Raw genomic sequence first — 14252 nt, forward strand, 5'->3', positions numbered from 1 at the left:
GGCCATAGCTGGCTTTAGTAGCCCAGGACACTCATGGCCATTTAGAAGGCATTTACTATTTTCCTGCAGAGAAAAGTCTCAGGGAAAAGATAGAGCAAGGCAGTTCCTTCCACGGCTCACTTTAATTTTTCCTACCTAGCTTCCTGCATTGCTCCTGTCACCTGGTCTCCACCTGATACTTTGTCATTTCTTCCATCCCTTCCAGTCAATACCAAAGTTTCTGTTCAAATCAATTATTCAGTCTCTTGGAGGTAAAAAAGAGTATGTTCTTTACCCAGGTCCCCAAATTCTACTTCATTTTCATTGGAAACTGTGAAATTCATAGCTATCTGAGCCCAGGTTGGTCAGCATTCCTGAACTCCACTCATAGAATTTCTCCTCTGCTGTGGTCAGGACCGAGAGCCCCATGCTTAGCTCCCTGAGTTGACTCTGCTCCCCAGACTCTTTTATCCCTTTCTGATTCACAGATACTCCCTAAGTCCCAAGCATATTGCCAGCTCCCCCCACTGTTTTCTCCCACCCTACCCACTCCATCTTCCAGTGTGTTTCCCCGTAATCCATCTCTCCAAATCATCATCTCTCCTCCAAATTCTGTTAGCACAGAAACATGTGTGACCCAGGGGGAGCAGGGGCTTGCCCTTTATTTTTCTTTTATTATCATTTCAAAATAAACATACATAGAAAACTGGCTTGAGATGGTTGATTGATGATCCCATACCTCCTGCTCACCTTTTACACCCCTAGAATTTATATAAAGATACTTTTTTTTTTAATTTTTTAATTTTTTATTTTTTTATTTATGATAGTCACACAAAGAGAGAGAGAGGCAGAGACACAGGCAGAGGGAGAAGCAGGCTCCATGCACCGGGAGCCCGACATGGGATTCGATCCCGGGTCTCCAGGATCGCGCCCTGGGCCAAAGGCAGGCGCCAAACCGCTGCGCCACCCAGGGATCCCATAAAGATACTTTTAAAAAAGATTTTATTTCTTCATGAGAAACACAGAGGGAGAGGCAGAGACATAGGCAGAGGGAGAAGCAGGCTCCTCACAGGGAGCCCGATCACTCCCTGAGCCGAAGGCAGATGCTCAACCACTGAGCCACCCAGGCGTCCCTATATAAAGATACTTTAAAAATTAACACATATATGCTTACTGTAAAAGATTCAAATTCTATGGAGGTGTACAAAGTATAAAACCAAAGTCCCCCTCTCTTGCCCCCACCTCGCCAGTCCTACTTTCCCAAGGCAACCAGTGTTCACATTTCGGCATTATATCCTTCTAGACCTTTTTCTAGGAGTGGGGTGTGGTAGACACGAACAAGTGTAGATGACCAGTCATGTTCCCTGCTCTAGGGGAGCATCCACACTTCCCCAGCAACCCAAAGCCATTAGGATGAATCCCTCTGCCCTGTCTCCCCCACTAGACCACATCCAGTGAGAACATGAGGGACTTTGCCACAACCTTAAAGAACAAATTCCGCTCCAAGCATTATTTCAGCAAACACCCTCAGCGAGGTTATCTGCCTGTGCAATCGGTGCTGGAGGCTGACTACAGTGAGACGTAAGTACCAGGGGCTGAACTGGGGCTGTGGGCCCTGCCACGCTGGGGGTGCTCTGTGTAGGGGCTGAGTCCCATAGGGGCTACAGGCATATTCCGAGGCAAACCTGACTAGCGACTGGGAAGTTCAGCTTGGGCCTGACTGGGAATCTGGCCTAAGAAATAGTTTAGAGTCCAGTCTCTGTAGCCTTTTTCCCATCAACTCTTGCCCATCTCCCTAGTTTGGTGGTGGGGGATGGAGGGGGTGGTGATAAGGAAACAGACTGCTCAGCTGCCTATTCTTTGGTCCTCTGAGTCCGCTGCTTTCTTCTAGGCTGGCCTCTTCCCCGATGTTGCCACACGCTGACACACACTCCCGCATTGAGCATTTTGCCAGCAGGTACCACCAGGCTTGGGGGAGGGAGATTTTAAAGAGACTAAGGGGGATGGGGTTTCCAGTGAAGGCAAAGAGACTAGGGGGATGAACAAAGTGGGGTATGTGGCAGCCAGTAAGGTCCAGCACTTAGGGGTGGTTGGGTCAGCCCCCAAAGCTAATGATCCTATTGTGGGATTAGTGTCTTTAAGATGAAATCAGGCCCCACATCCTGCTTTCCCTTCTGTTCCTGCTCTTTCTTCTCAGGCTTGCCGAGATGGAAAGTCAGAATTGTTCCTTCTTTAATGACAGCCTGTCCCCAGATGACAGCATGTAAGTTTTCACAGCTGCTTGTTTTCTAAGAATAGTTCTCCTTGGGATCCCTCTGTCACTATCTGGGAAGGCTATATCTTCAAGGGGGAGGTAAGTGTGGTGGTTAGGGTCCTAGAAGCCCCGAGGAAGGGAGGCTGGTTTCTGGGCACAGTGTTTAGTAATAGAAGCCCTCTATTGCCTGAGCTGCCATCTTCTCAGGCCCCTTCCTCTTGCAATAGCCCATCCTTCCATGCCTAACCCTGAAAGAAGAAGAATCTGCCCTCATCTAACATTGCAGATGTGAGTCATTATCTCCTGCTCAGGATGTCAAAGCCCCATCCAGTGCCACACCCTGAGGAGATGCCAGGGACTTGACTGGAGTGTGACTAGAGAGATTCTCTCATGTTATAGCTCAGAGATGGGGCCCCTTATCCCTAGGGAGGTCCCCTGGCAAGCTCAGGGGGCTTAGGAGCCACTGGCCATGGATCAAGTGGGCCCTGATTGGGACTTAAACAGTCAGTGAGCCCCCTGGGGGTAGCGAGGAAGCAAAGTAGGAGGCCGTCAGGAACTGCACGGAACGGGAAGTGATTTGCTCGTTGTTTCCCAGGGGGCTTCAGGTAGAACGTAGAAGCCCCAGCATCCTGAAAACACTCTCTCTTGTACCCTCAACCATGACCTCTGCCACCTTTAAACATTTCTGTCCCTCTTCACCCTCAATATATAGCCTCGCCCTCTCTCTGTGTCTTAGAAGTGAATCTTCCAGCATATGTCTCCTGGGATCTGAGCTGTGAGCTGAGAACTTGTGCCCTGAGAGGTTTCCTGATTTAATGCCTTGGCCACCCTCCTTTTCTCTCCCCACATCCATGCAGAGATGAGGACCAGTACCTGCTGCGGCACTGTAGCCCCATTACAGACCGGGAGCCAACCTTTGGACAACAGGCTCCATGTAGCATGGCTACAGAAAACAAGGGGGATCTAGAGAAGATCCTGGCACACTTAGAAGATGAGAACCGGTGGGTGTGGTGATGGCACAGATCTGTGTGGGTTTGAGCATCAAACAGTTTAATTCTGAGTCTTGACTTCCACATCGAGCTATGTGGCCTTGACTGAGTTTCTTATATTTGGTGATCCTCCATTTCCTCATCTAAAAAATAAGAAGGGTGGTAATAGTATCTACCTCTGTAGGGTCACTTGTGAATTTCAAAGGAAATCAGGCAGATTTCTTTTTTAATCTTTTTTAAGATTTTATTTATTTATTTATTCATGAGACACATACACACACACACACACACACACACACACACACACACACACAGACAGAGACAAAGGCAGAGGGAAAAGCAGGCTCCGTGCAGGGAGCCTGACGTGGGACTCGATCCCGGATCTCCAGGATCACACCCTGGGCTGAAGGCGGCACTAAACCGCTGGGCCACCAGGGCTGCCCAATGCTAGCTATTCTAATAATTATTTGAATCCTTTTAACTCAACTCAAATATCTTCAAGTACTCAGTAGATGCAAGCAGACAGAATGAGAACACAGAGACTACAGAAGGCAGTATGCATGTCTCTGGCCTCAAGGAACTTTCATGGTTGGAAATAGAAAGAGGCACTTGGCACTTGCTGAAAGTAATAAAACAAGAGAAGGGTGACATTGCATGGAGTGTTTGAGGACTTGAAGAGGGAAGGTGAAAATGACAAAGATGACTTTAATCTCCATAAAGTATGGGTGTCAGTGGGGGCCTGGGTCAAATGGTCCAAGCCACTTTCGGGGCATTCAATAGAACCCAAAGTATTCCTCAGACCAGTGTTTCTCAAACATCAGTGTGTATACGAGTCAATTGGGATGCTGGGTAAGAGGCAGATTTTGATTCACAGGTCTGGGGCAGGGTCTAAGTTCTGCATTTTTAACCAGCGCTCAGGGGAACCCCCTGCTGCTGGCCCACAGGCTACTTGGAGTGGCAAGTCCTTAGAACAGGGCTGGTCCGTCAAGCATTCGTTACTGGTTCAGGACAAGATAAATACAGAAATACAAAGTCAGCTTTTAGAAGTTTTTATAGCAGTTCAACATTGGCATGTCTTCTAGGCACATCATTGGTGGACTTTTCATTGAATAAGGTCTGAGTGTTGAACTTGTGTGGCAAGTCATATGTGATGGGAGCAGTGTACAGCCATAGACATTATGGGTCCACAGTGATTGAACTCCCCACCCCCACCCCCCAGTTTTTGGCTATGGATAGTTTGAGAAGCACTGCATTAGGTCAGCAGTGGTCAGGCCCTGGGAAGCACTGGAGAGAGGGTGATTCTGTTGCAAAGCAAAAGTGATGTCCTGCAAAGTAGACCATCTTTTTGGAATCTGTTTCTTGATGATTCAGCATGGGTGTTCAAAGTGGGCCACAGAGGATGATAAGTGGAGAGAAGAGGCAAGGTAGGTGATCTTCTGTTTAGGTCTTCCATTGGAATCTAAAAATCTAAAAATGGAGTAGGTGAGTCAGTGGCCCTTAATGCCTCATTTATTTGCTGACTATGTTCCTGCCTGATTTTAAGTTCAGAATTAATCCCTGAAGCAGTACATCAAAGCCCTGAGTCATTTTTTATACGAAATGTCAGCACTCCTTGCTCTGAGGCCCAAGGATGGCAGAGTAAATGACACGTGTGCTGGAGAAGAATGCATATGGCCATAAGAGCAAGAACATAGCTGGGGCGGGGGTGGGCAAAGGGAATGCTCACACCTAGGTCCAAGGGGACATCTGTGAGCTGGATGGTCAATACTTTGTTAGGGCCTAGGTCTCAGCTCCTCTGTCCTTGATAGGATTCTCCAGAGTGAGCTGAGACGCCTGAAGTGGCAGCATGAGGAGGCTGTCGAGGCACCCACCCTGGCTGAGGGCTCTGCAGAGCTAGCACAGGACCACCGCAATGAGGAACTTCTGGCTGAGGCCCGGATCCTTCGGCAGCACAAGAGCCGCCTCGAGACCCGCATGCAGATTCTGGAGGACCACAACAAGCAACTAGAGTCTCAGCTGCAGCGCTTAAGGGAGCTGCTCCTGCAGGTGAGGCTGGAGCCAGGGGAAGGACCAAAGCAACCCCCCCACCCCTGCCCCACAACCCTCCCTGCACCCCCGGAGAAGTGGGGAGCTGGGGAATGCAGCAAAGAGAAGGAAAGGAAAAGCTCCTTGGCAGTGGCTGTTGGATGACTTTCTAAAGAGAATGGGGCTGACAATTAGGGAAGGTGGGGGAAGGAAGGGGCCGGTGTGTCCCATTGCGTGGCCAACTCTGAGTGCTCACTTCTCTACAACCCATTTGAATCTGGTATTGAAGGAACACAGTTCAAAGAATCGTCCAAAACATTGATTTTGTTACTGTGATGCTTGCTGGAAAGAAGCAGGTTTGGACATGCTGGGCAAGAGAAAGATTTTTGCTGGGAAGGGGGCTCTTGACTACATTTGTTCCTTTCCCCTTTGAGAGATAGAATATATGACATAATGTAGCTCTGGATTCAGACAGCCCTGGGTTTGAATGTGGCTCTGCCCACTAGTGACTGTCAGGTGTTAGGAAAGTTATTTAGCCTCACTTATCCCCAGTTCCCTCATCTGTAAAACAGAGATAGTAATATACCAACTTCATGGAATTGTGAACATAAAATGAGATAATGTATTTAGCATGATAGCCAGGAATGTAGTAAATACTTTGTAAATGTTACCTATTACAGTTGACCCTTGAACAACACAGGTTTGAACTATGTGGATAAACTTATATGTGTATTTTTAAAAAGATTTTATTTATTTGAGAGAGAGAGAGAGTGCACACAAATGTGCATGAGTGGGGGTGGAGGGGCAGAGGGAGAGGGAGATGTACAGCTCCATCCCAGGACCCTGGGATCATGACCTGAGCCGAAGACAGATGCTTAACCGACTGAGCCACCCAGGTGGCTATACATTATTGTAAATGTATTTTCCCTTCCTTATGATTTTCTTTTTCTTTTTTTTATAGAGGGAGAATGAGGGGGATAGGCAGAAGGAGAGAGACAGAGAGAGAGAATCTTAAGTGCAGAGCCTGACACAAGGCTCAATCTCACAACCCTGAGATCATGACCAGAGCAGAAACCAAGAGCCAGATGGTCAACCAACTGACCCCTTATGCTTTTCTTAATAACATTTTCTGTTCTCTAGCTGACTTTATTGCAAGAATATAGTACATAAGGATGCCTGGGTGGCTCAGCGGTTGAGCATCTGCCTTTGACTAAGGGCGTGATTCCGGGATCTGGGGATTGAGTTCCACGTCAGGCTCCCTGTGAGAAGTCTGCTTCTCCCTCTGCCTGTGTCTCTGCCTCTCTCTCTGTATCTCTTATGAATAAATAAAATCTTTAAAATAAAAAAAAGAGTATAGTACGTAGTGCATATAACATACAAACTATAAGTTTGTTTACTGTTTATGTTATCAGTAAAGTTTCTGGTCAATACTAGCCTATTAGTAATTAAGTTATTTTTTAAAGTAGTTAAGTTTTAGAGGAGTCAAAATTATATGTGGACTTTTGACTGCACAGAGTGGGGGGGTTACTAACCTCCACATTGTTCAAGGGTCAACTGTCTTATCATTTTATGTACTAAGTAATACCACTCCATACCTCTTCCCCAGATCCTCCAAGGGATAGCCTCTAGATGAATTCCTGGAGGTCTTAATATATATCATCAACTGAGGATCAGGTGTGCAGCTCTATGTTTTCAGGGAGCGCTGGGTACTAAATAGCTTAATTATAGCTGAGGTGACAGCTACATATACCATAATCCCTTTATCCAGAAACCGTTCAGAGCGGATAGCAGGTGATTGGGGTGGGGAGGGAGTTGGCTTGGGAAATTGGGAACAGAGTCAGAGCCCACTGAGGCAGCATTTTACAAGAGGAGCTTTATAACCTAGAACCCTGCAATTGATTTAATTTGCCTGTTTATATACATATATATCTATCCCGCATATTACTGTACATCAGTACTCCCCTGGCCTCACTCACACATTAAATTCTAATTTTAAGGGGAAGCCACTATTTGAGGCACCACCGAAAACTTCTTAAAGTCCAAGGACAAAGGGATGGGCATGAGGTCTCTAAAACCCCTTCTAAGCTCCGGAGTCTGTTAAAGTAAGGTCAGAAAAGCAAAGCCCCTAAAGTCATGCCTTACCTCCTGTTAGCCACCCACCGAATCAGATGGCAATGGCTCTGCAAGCTCGTCCCTAGCTTCCTCTCCACAGCAGTCAGAGGGCAGTCACCCCCAAGAGAAGGGACAGACTACTCCAGATACTGAGGCTGCAGGTAAGTTCCTCCGGCCCTTCCTAGCCCCTTCCTCCATGGCTTCATCTCCCCCAGATCTACCCAAGGTCCTGCTAGGGCTGGGACTGGTTTTTCCTCATGGCTTTGAGCTTAGCATCAGGGATGATTGACTTATTGACTGATTCATTTATTTGCTTATTCTACACGTGTATATTGAGCACCTCCTATGTACGAGGTGTGCTGGGAAGACACAGATACTGTGTGTTTGTCTTTCAGCTGGCAGCGTCCCACCTCAGCCCCTTAGCCTCTTCAGGGGATCCCTAGTTCTCTTCCCAAATCTCTCTTTCCCAACTTAGATGATGTGGGGTCAAAGAGCCAAGATGTCAGTCTGTGCCTGGAGGACATCATGGAGAAGCTCCGCCACGCCTTCCCCAGTGTGCGAAGTTCTGATGTGACTGCCAACACCCTGCTGGCCTCTTGATGGAGCCAGATCCCCATCCTATAATCCATAGTCCTCTCCCCGTTCTGGTCAAATTCTTCCTTCAGCCTTCACCCAACCTTTCCAGTCCCTATGGGGCCCACATTCCTCAGCCAGAGTTCTTTGGGCTCTGGGCAGCAGCAGGGATCTGCTGGTATGTGAAGTGGATGCTTCAGGGCTGGAGGAGGGAGAGGCACGATTCCTCCAAATATAGAAATGTACCCTTTAACCCTCAAGTTTGAGACAAGTCGCTGACATATGTTTCTGTTGTAGTCCAGGCAAATGGCACTTGGAGGCCATTCTGTAGGGGAGCAGAGAATCTACCTTGCAGAGCTAAGCAGTGCCCATTACCCCTTTCCCTTCTCCATGGAATTATGGAAATAAGGAAGCCTACTGACCCCAGGGTTACAGCATTATGAATCCACAGGAGTTAGCCCTATTCTCTGGCCCAACTCAGGGAGGCAGAAAGGTATCCCAAAGACACCCCCCAAAAAAGACGTGCCCCTGAAAATGTTTGGGCAGCATGTGTCCTATGATTTTAGTTTCATGGTACCTCTCTAGCCATCCTAATGTTGTTTCCCCTTTGAATATCTTCCGTTCCTTCTGCCTCAGGCCCTGGCAGACCTTCCTCAAGGGGGGGGGACCAATTCATTCTGATTCCTATTTACACCTTACATTTGGAAACATTAAAGAAACACTTACGGGCTTAGTTTTTTTTCCCCTGATCATCCTCCTTCCTGAAGGCCTCAGCATTCCGAGACGCCAGCTGAGTTGCTCTGGGGATCCAGCTGAAGCCACCCTTAGTTCATCCGGGTCTGCCCTCACAGCCCTGGGGTAGGGGCAGCAGCTTCCTCAGCAAGGGAATCTTGCTCTACTTGGGGTGAGGAAGGGGACGCCACTCACCAGCCTAGAGGAGTGTGACTGCCCAATACTCTTGCAGGCTGTGACCTTGTTTCTTTTGGGTGGAATCAGATGGGGCGGCTGATTTTCCCCTGCTAATCATAAAGCAGATGCGAGTGGCAACCCTAAATAGTGGCACCTTCCTAGGAGCCACTCGCCACAAATCAGGAAGCTGGCCACTTTCCACCCAGACAACAGCAAGGCCTTCCTTTGCATAAAACGGTTCTAACTCTGGAAGGTGAACCCAATCCTCAAAGTAAACTAACTCTTCCTAGGCTACATATACCATAATCCCTTTATCCAGAAACCGTTCAGAGCGGATAGCAGGTGATTGGGGTGGGGAGGGAGTTGGCTTGGGAAATTGGGAACAGAGTCAGAGCCCACTGAGGCAGCATTTTACAAGAGGAGCTTTATAACCTAGAACCCTGCAATTGATTTAATTTGCCTGTTTATATACATATATATCTATCCCGCATATTACTGTACATCAGTACTCCCCTGGCCTCACTCACACATTAAATTCTAATACCTCTTAAAGTATTAATGTTCTGCTTTGCTCTTTGTTAGCCCCATCCTCTGGTTGGACAGATAGAGGCATCCTGGCTGCTCCCCTAGGATGTCTCTCCACTCATGTTTGGGGTGAGCTGTCCTCAAGACCAAAGCAAGAGAAGCCTGTGGCCACAGTGGAATCGAACAGAAAGGGTCACTCTGGTCTCTTGACTCATTCCAAATCTTCTTCCCTGGAGACCTGGGCCTTGGATGAATTTTCCTGGTCTCCCCTAAATAAAGGATCAGGTGTCAAAATAGAGCAAAGGCAAGCTTTACTCATCCCATGCAGACAAGAAGGAACAGATAGGCTTTTATTGGCCTTTGCCAGGCTAAGACACAGAGAATACCCCCGGCCTCTTCCAGTTCCTAGGTCTGGCTCAGGGACTTAAGGAAAGCAGTGGTTGCCACCAAGATCAGGAGGGTGTGAGATAGTGGGGGTGCTCTGTTATAATCAAGTAGCCAGCCATGGGCAGAACTGGTGGGAAGCTAAGATGTATCTGCTTCAGGGGAAGGAGGGCAGCAGCTTGGGTTCAGAAGCCTAGGACTAGTCCCTTCTAGAATGGCCAGGGAGCACTAAGTCCTAGGTCCAGGCTATCAGACCTAACCATAACATCTGCCTTAGTGCTCATGAGGTCTCTGGATGGGAGGACTGGGTATCCGGGTGTATGGTGAACAGGTAGTAGGCAGGCACCAAACCAGAGCCTGGGCCTCTGTCTATGGTGGGGGTGGGGGGGATATTTGTAGGGGCCTTGTTGTGGGCAGGAATGGGATAGAAGGAATTTGCTATATAGGTAGGGAGCTCAGGGTCTTTGAGGCATATCCTGCCTAAGCCATAGAAGGGCAGATGTTATGAAACAGTCTTTTATTGGGGAAGTCCTTGAAAATCCTTTCCATAACCATCCCTCCCCTTCCCCCTCCGCCCCCGCCCCCCCCGTCCCCACCAAGAGATCTTGGGCTGCTGAGGGCCTGTGGCAACTGTGTGGGCTAGGTATGGTAGAAAAGATGTAGATCTTGCTATGTAGGATTTTGTGCTGTAGGTGGACCGAAGCAGCAGGTTAAGAGTTGAATTGTCACTAATGGGGCCATTGCCATTTTGTGTGTGGTCCTGTGTGTACTTTAATGCCCGAGATGAGTATATCACTCGAGGGTCCAGTGACCGTCACAGCAGCATGTGTGGGCAGTTTGCCCGTGGTGAGGTAAATGGGTCCTTGGGCACTGGGAATCTAAATTAGGATGAGATTTACTGAGATGTGTTGCATGTTGTTAGGCATCTGTCATGTATTGTGTTTCCTATAGGTTTTTTTTTTTTTTGTGATGCTGCTTAATTTATGGCCCTGTGCCAGAGGAGTGGCAAAGAGAGTTTCTGGGCAGGCAGCCTAAAGAAAACCTCCGACTTGTGAGATTAGCATCAGTGGAAAGGAATGTGTTTGCTGAGGTGGTTGTCAAATGGTATCAGGGGACAGTTGGGATTGATAGGCGATTTATTCTGGACAGAATCTGACACAGGCCCAAAAGCTGTTATGAGGGTGCCTCTGCTCCAAGTGAGAGCAGAGTCGAGTTATGTTGACTGGGAACTTGTCAGGAAAGGCTAACTGGCTATAAAACATCAAGCTCTGTGTTGTATGTTTCCCTAAGGAGGGCCCTACCCAGGAGGACATGTGCCCTTCCCTCTAGGATGGCAAGGCTGAAATCAAGGCTCTCAAGTGCCCATTTCCTTCAAGTCCCCAGCTTTGGAAATATTTCCCTGTGGAGAAACCCGCTTGAGGCCCTTGTGCTCCGGGAACAGGGCCAGTAGGCCACAGTAAGGAGAAACCCTGAGGTCTGGCAGAGGCCAAAGCCAGGAGATGCTTTCCCTTCAGGTTAATTTTAAGGAATATCCGTGCTGCCTGAGGTGTGTATTTGGGACCTGGGCTCCATGTCCAGCTTTGTGCTTAGAACATTCCTTGAGCACACATTCTTAGTGGACGACTCATGGCCTCTGACACTGTTTCAGGCCAAGAATCTCATTATAGTTCCCCTGACATAGGTGACAGCTAGCCAAGAAAGTAAGCTGCCTTAAAATAAACAGTCCTGGGGGAGAAACTGAGGGCCCTGCTCTGGGGCTGTGGAGACTTAGCTGCTCAGCTGGGCAGCTCTATCTCTAGGCTTTCCTGCCAAAATCTGGCCCTAGGAACAAAGGAATACTTCAGCTCCTTACTTTCTTAGCACCACTGGCTGTGGGAGAGGGCAAGGCTCAAGGTCAGGGCTCAGCTCCCAGCCTCCATCTCCTTCCACAGCTGCTGCATTTGGGGTGACCTGCTGAATGTCCTTGCTGCCCCAGGGCAGTACTGAGGCCAGAGTGGAGGCTCCTGTGCTGCTCGCTGGCTGCAAGAACTGGTCTCAGGAATAGAAGTTGGGGAAGGGATCCAGGGGAGGGGGAAGTGGCAAGGGTGGCACACAAGTCTAGAAAAGTTTGGGACAAAGGGGTGTGGCTGGGGAAAAATTGGTTAACTTTGCCACTCACCGTGGTGCTTTTCCCCTTTCCCTTGAATTCTGCTTTGAAAAGAATAAATTTGTATTTGTTTACTTTGGTTCTTCTGGTTATACTCTGATATTCCACATCCTTCCCTCATTTGGGTGTGGAAAGAGAGGTGGGCCAAGGCGGCACAGGAATACTACACAACACAGGCCACCAGATGAGTTCAACACCTGCTGGACAAAAAAAAAAAGGAAACCCCCCTGCACTAGGCCCCATCCATTACTGTTACCTAGATTGGTTGCCTTTCAAGGTCCCACACAAATTAGCCAGTTAGTTATCCCCTCATGGGAGGAGCTCTCTATAGCAATAGTTCTTAAATACCATCCTCATCAATCTGAGGGATTTTTCATCAGCCCAAAGCAATATGAGAAAAGTCAGGACAATGAAGTGAGTTTCCATAAAGTTACATTTATTCAATTCAAAGGCCTATCTTTTATTTTATTTTTTTTAAATTTTTATTTATTTATGATAGTCACAGAGAGAGAGAGGCAGAGACATAGGCAGAGGGAGAAGCAGGCTCCATGCACCGGGAGCCCGATGTGGGATTCGATCCCGGGTCTCCAGGATCGCGCCCTGGGCCAAAGGCAGGCGCCAAACCGCTGCGCCACCCAGGGATCCCCAAAGGCCTATCTTTTATTATGGATATATATGTTTAAGGTGTTCTTGTAGCTATGGCTATAAAGCTATGACAATAGTTTTTTTCAAATGCCATTTTCTGGCAGAATAAAACCCTGTGAGTCCCTCTTCCCCACCACCAATTTTTTTCTCACCAATCCTTAACAGCACTGTCCAATAGAAATTTAATGTGAGTCACATACACAAATTTTCTAGCAGCCAGATTTTAAAAATAAACAGGTGAAATTAATTTTAATATTTAACCCAGTATATCCAAAAGATTATTTCAACATGTTATCAGTATAAAAAAATTACTGAGAGACGCTGCATCCCTTTTTTGTTTTTTCACTAAATCTTAGAAATTGTCAAGCGGGCTGACAGATTCAGCTGGGAAAAAACCCAAGACACCCACATCAATCCAGACACTCTATTACTCATAGAGGCAGCAAAAGCAAGATCAGCAAGGGTCTCACCTCCCTGCATCCCTTGTGCCACAGGTTGCCACTGAAACTAAAGGGGCCCGAGGACATGCAACATGAATGGTGGGACCTCCTGTTGCTGAGTAGCCAATTCCACACTGCTCTACCCTCTGGGGGTGGTGGGGCAGGCCTAAAGTCTGGTGCCTCACTCCAATGAGGGAGGCAGATGAGAAACCGCCTCCCAGAAGCTTCTCTAGAGATAGGGAGGTGAGTGAGAAATGGTCTTGTAGTGACTTCTCATGAGACTGCCTATCTTCCCATGTTCTGAGAGGCTCATGGGGCATTCTGCCAAGGCCTGCGGCAGCCTGCACACAACCTTGACAACGTGGCGGCCTATGTCAATATGTGCAAGGTCGGCAGGACACCAGCATGGAGCAGTTCCCCTTCCAGAAAACCAGTGTGTGTTTTACACTTACTGCACATCTCCGTTCAAGCTAGCCGAATGCTGAAGGGCTCGAAACCCCCATGTGGCTAGTGGCTACCATGTCGGACAGCACAGGTCTGCGACATGCAAGATTCAGGATTACGGGACCGTAAAAAACGAAAACTTCCTGAGACATGATATGTGTGTACATGCGTGCTTGTGTGTGTGTGTGTGTGTGTGTGTGTACGCACGCGCGCGAGCATGCGAGCGTGGTGGGGGTAAGGTCAAGGGTCAGGGTGGCAGGAAGCCTTGGGTGACTGGAGGGCATGGTGAAGCAGTTGCCCTGGGTTACAGTGAGATGTGGTAGCAGAGGGCTTGGAAGGTGACTGCCAACATGTGGCTTCGCCCTTGCCTCTTGCTGTTGTCTTCCCTACCATCCTGCCTCTCAGCACGGTTCTGTCTGCTCCTGATACCACGACCTGAGCCCAACCCAAGAGTCAGATGCTCAACCAATTGGAGCCAACCAGGTGCTCCTGAAAAAAAATTTTTTTATATCATGATTTTCTAAGATTATTTCTTTATTCATGAGAGACACAGAGAGACACACAGACATAGGTAGAGGGAGAAGAAGACTCCCTATGGGGAGCCTAATGCAGGACTCAATCCCAGGACCCCAGGATCACAACCAGAGTCAAAGGCACATGCTCAACCACTGAGCCACCCAGGTGTCCCATCACCTTGGTCTTCAAGCTATCTTCTAACTTCTCTCCTAGTCTTCATTTTGTTTGCCCTTAACATGTCTAGCTCCCTTCACCCCACTTCTTCTCTGCATTTGCCCCTAGCATTCCTTGCCTTCCACCCTCATCTATGG

General features: G+C 48.1%; 1 protein-coding gene across 3 annotated transcripts in view; it reads left to right on the forward strand.

The window, feature by feature from the left end:
- DRP2 (dystrophin related protein 2) overlaps window positions 1–11975 on the forward strand; it is a 45464-nt gene extending 33489 nt beyond the window's left edge. For all 3 annotated transcript variants that reach the window (XM_041742318.1, XM_041742319.1, XM_041742321.1), the window contains 7 exons: window positions 1424–1560; window positions 1871–1936; window positions 2177–2242; window positions 3091–3234; window positions 5031–5268; window positions 7400–7520; window positions 7835–11975. In XM_041742318.1, coding sequence (XP_041598252.1) covers window positions 1424–1560; window positions 1871–1936; window positions 2177–2242; window positions 3091–3234; window positions 5031–5268; window positions 7400–7520; window positions 7835–7959 — 897 coding nt within the window. In that variant the 3' untranslated portion in view covers window positions 7960–11975. The remainder of the gene's footprint in view (window positions 1–1423; window positions 1561–1870; window positions 1937–2176; window positions 2243–3090; window positions 3235–5030; window positions 5269–7399; window positions 7521–7834) is intronic.
- The last annotated feature ends 2277 nt before the right edge of the window (window positions 11976–14252 follow it).

Source organism: Vulpes lagopus, chromosome X (genome assembly GCF_018345385.1).
Source record: "Vulpes lagopus strain Blue_001 chromosome X, ASM1834538v1, whole genome shotgun sequence".
Classification (NCBI taxonomy): Eukaryota; Metazoa; Chordata; class Mammalia; order Carnivora; family Canidae; genus Vulpes; species Vulpes lagopus.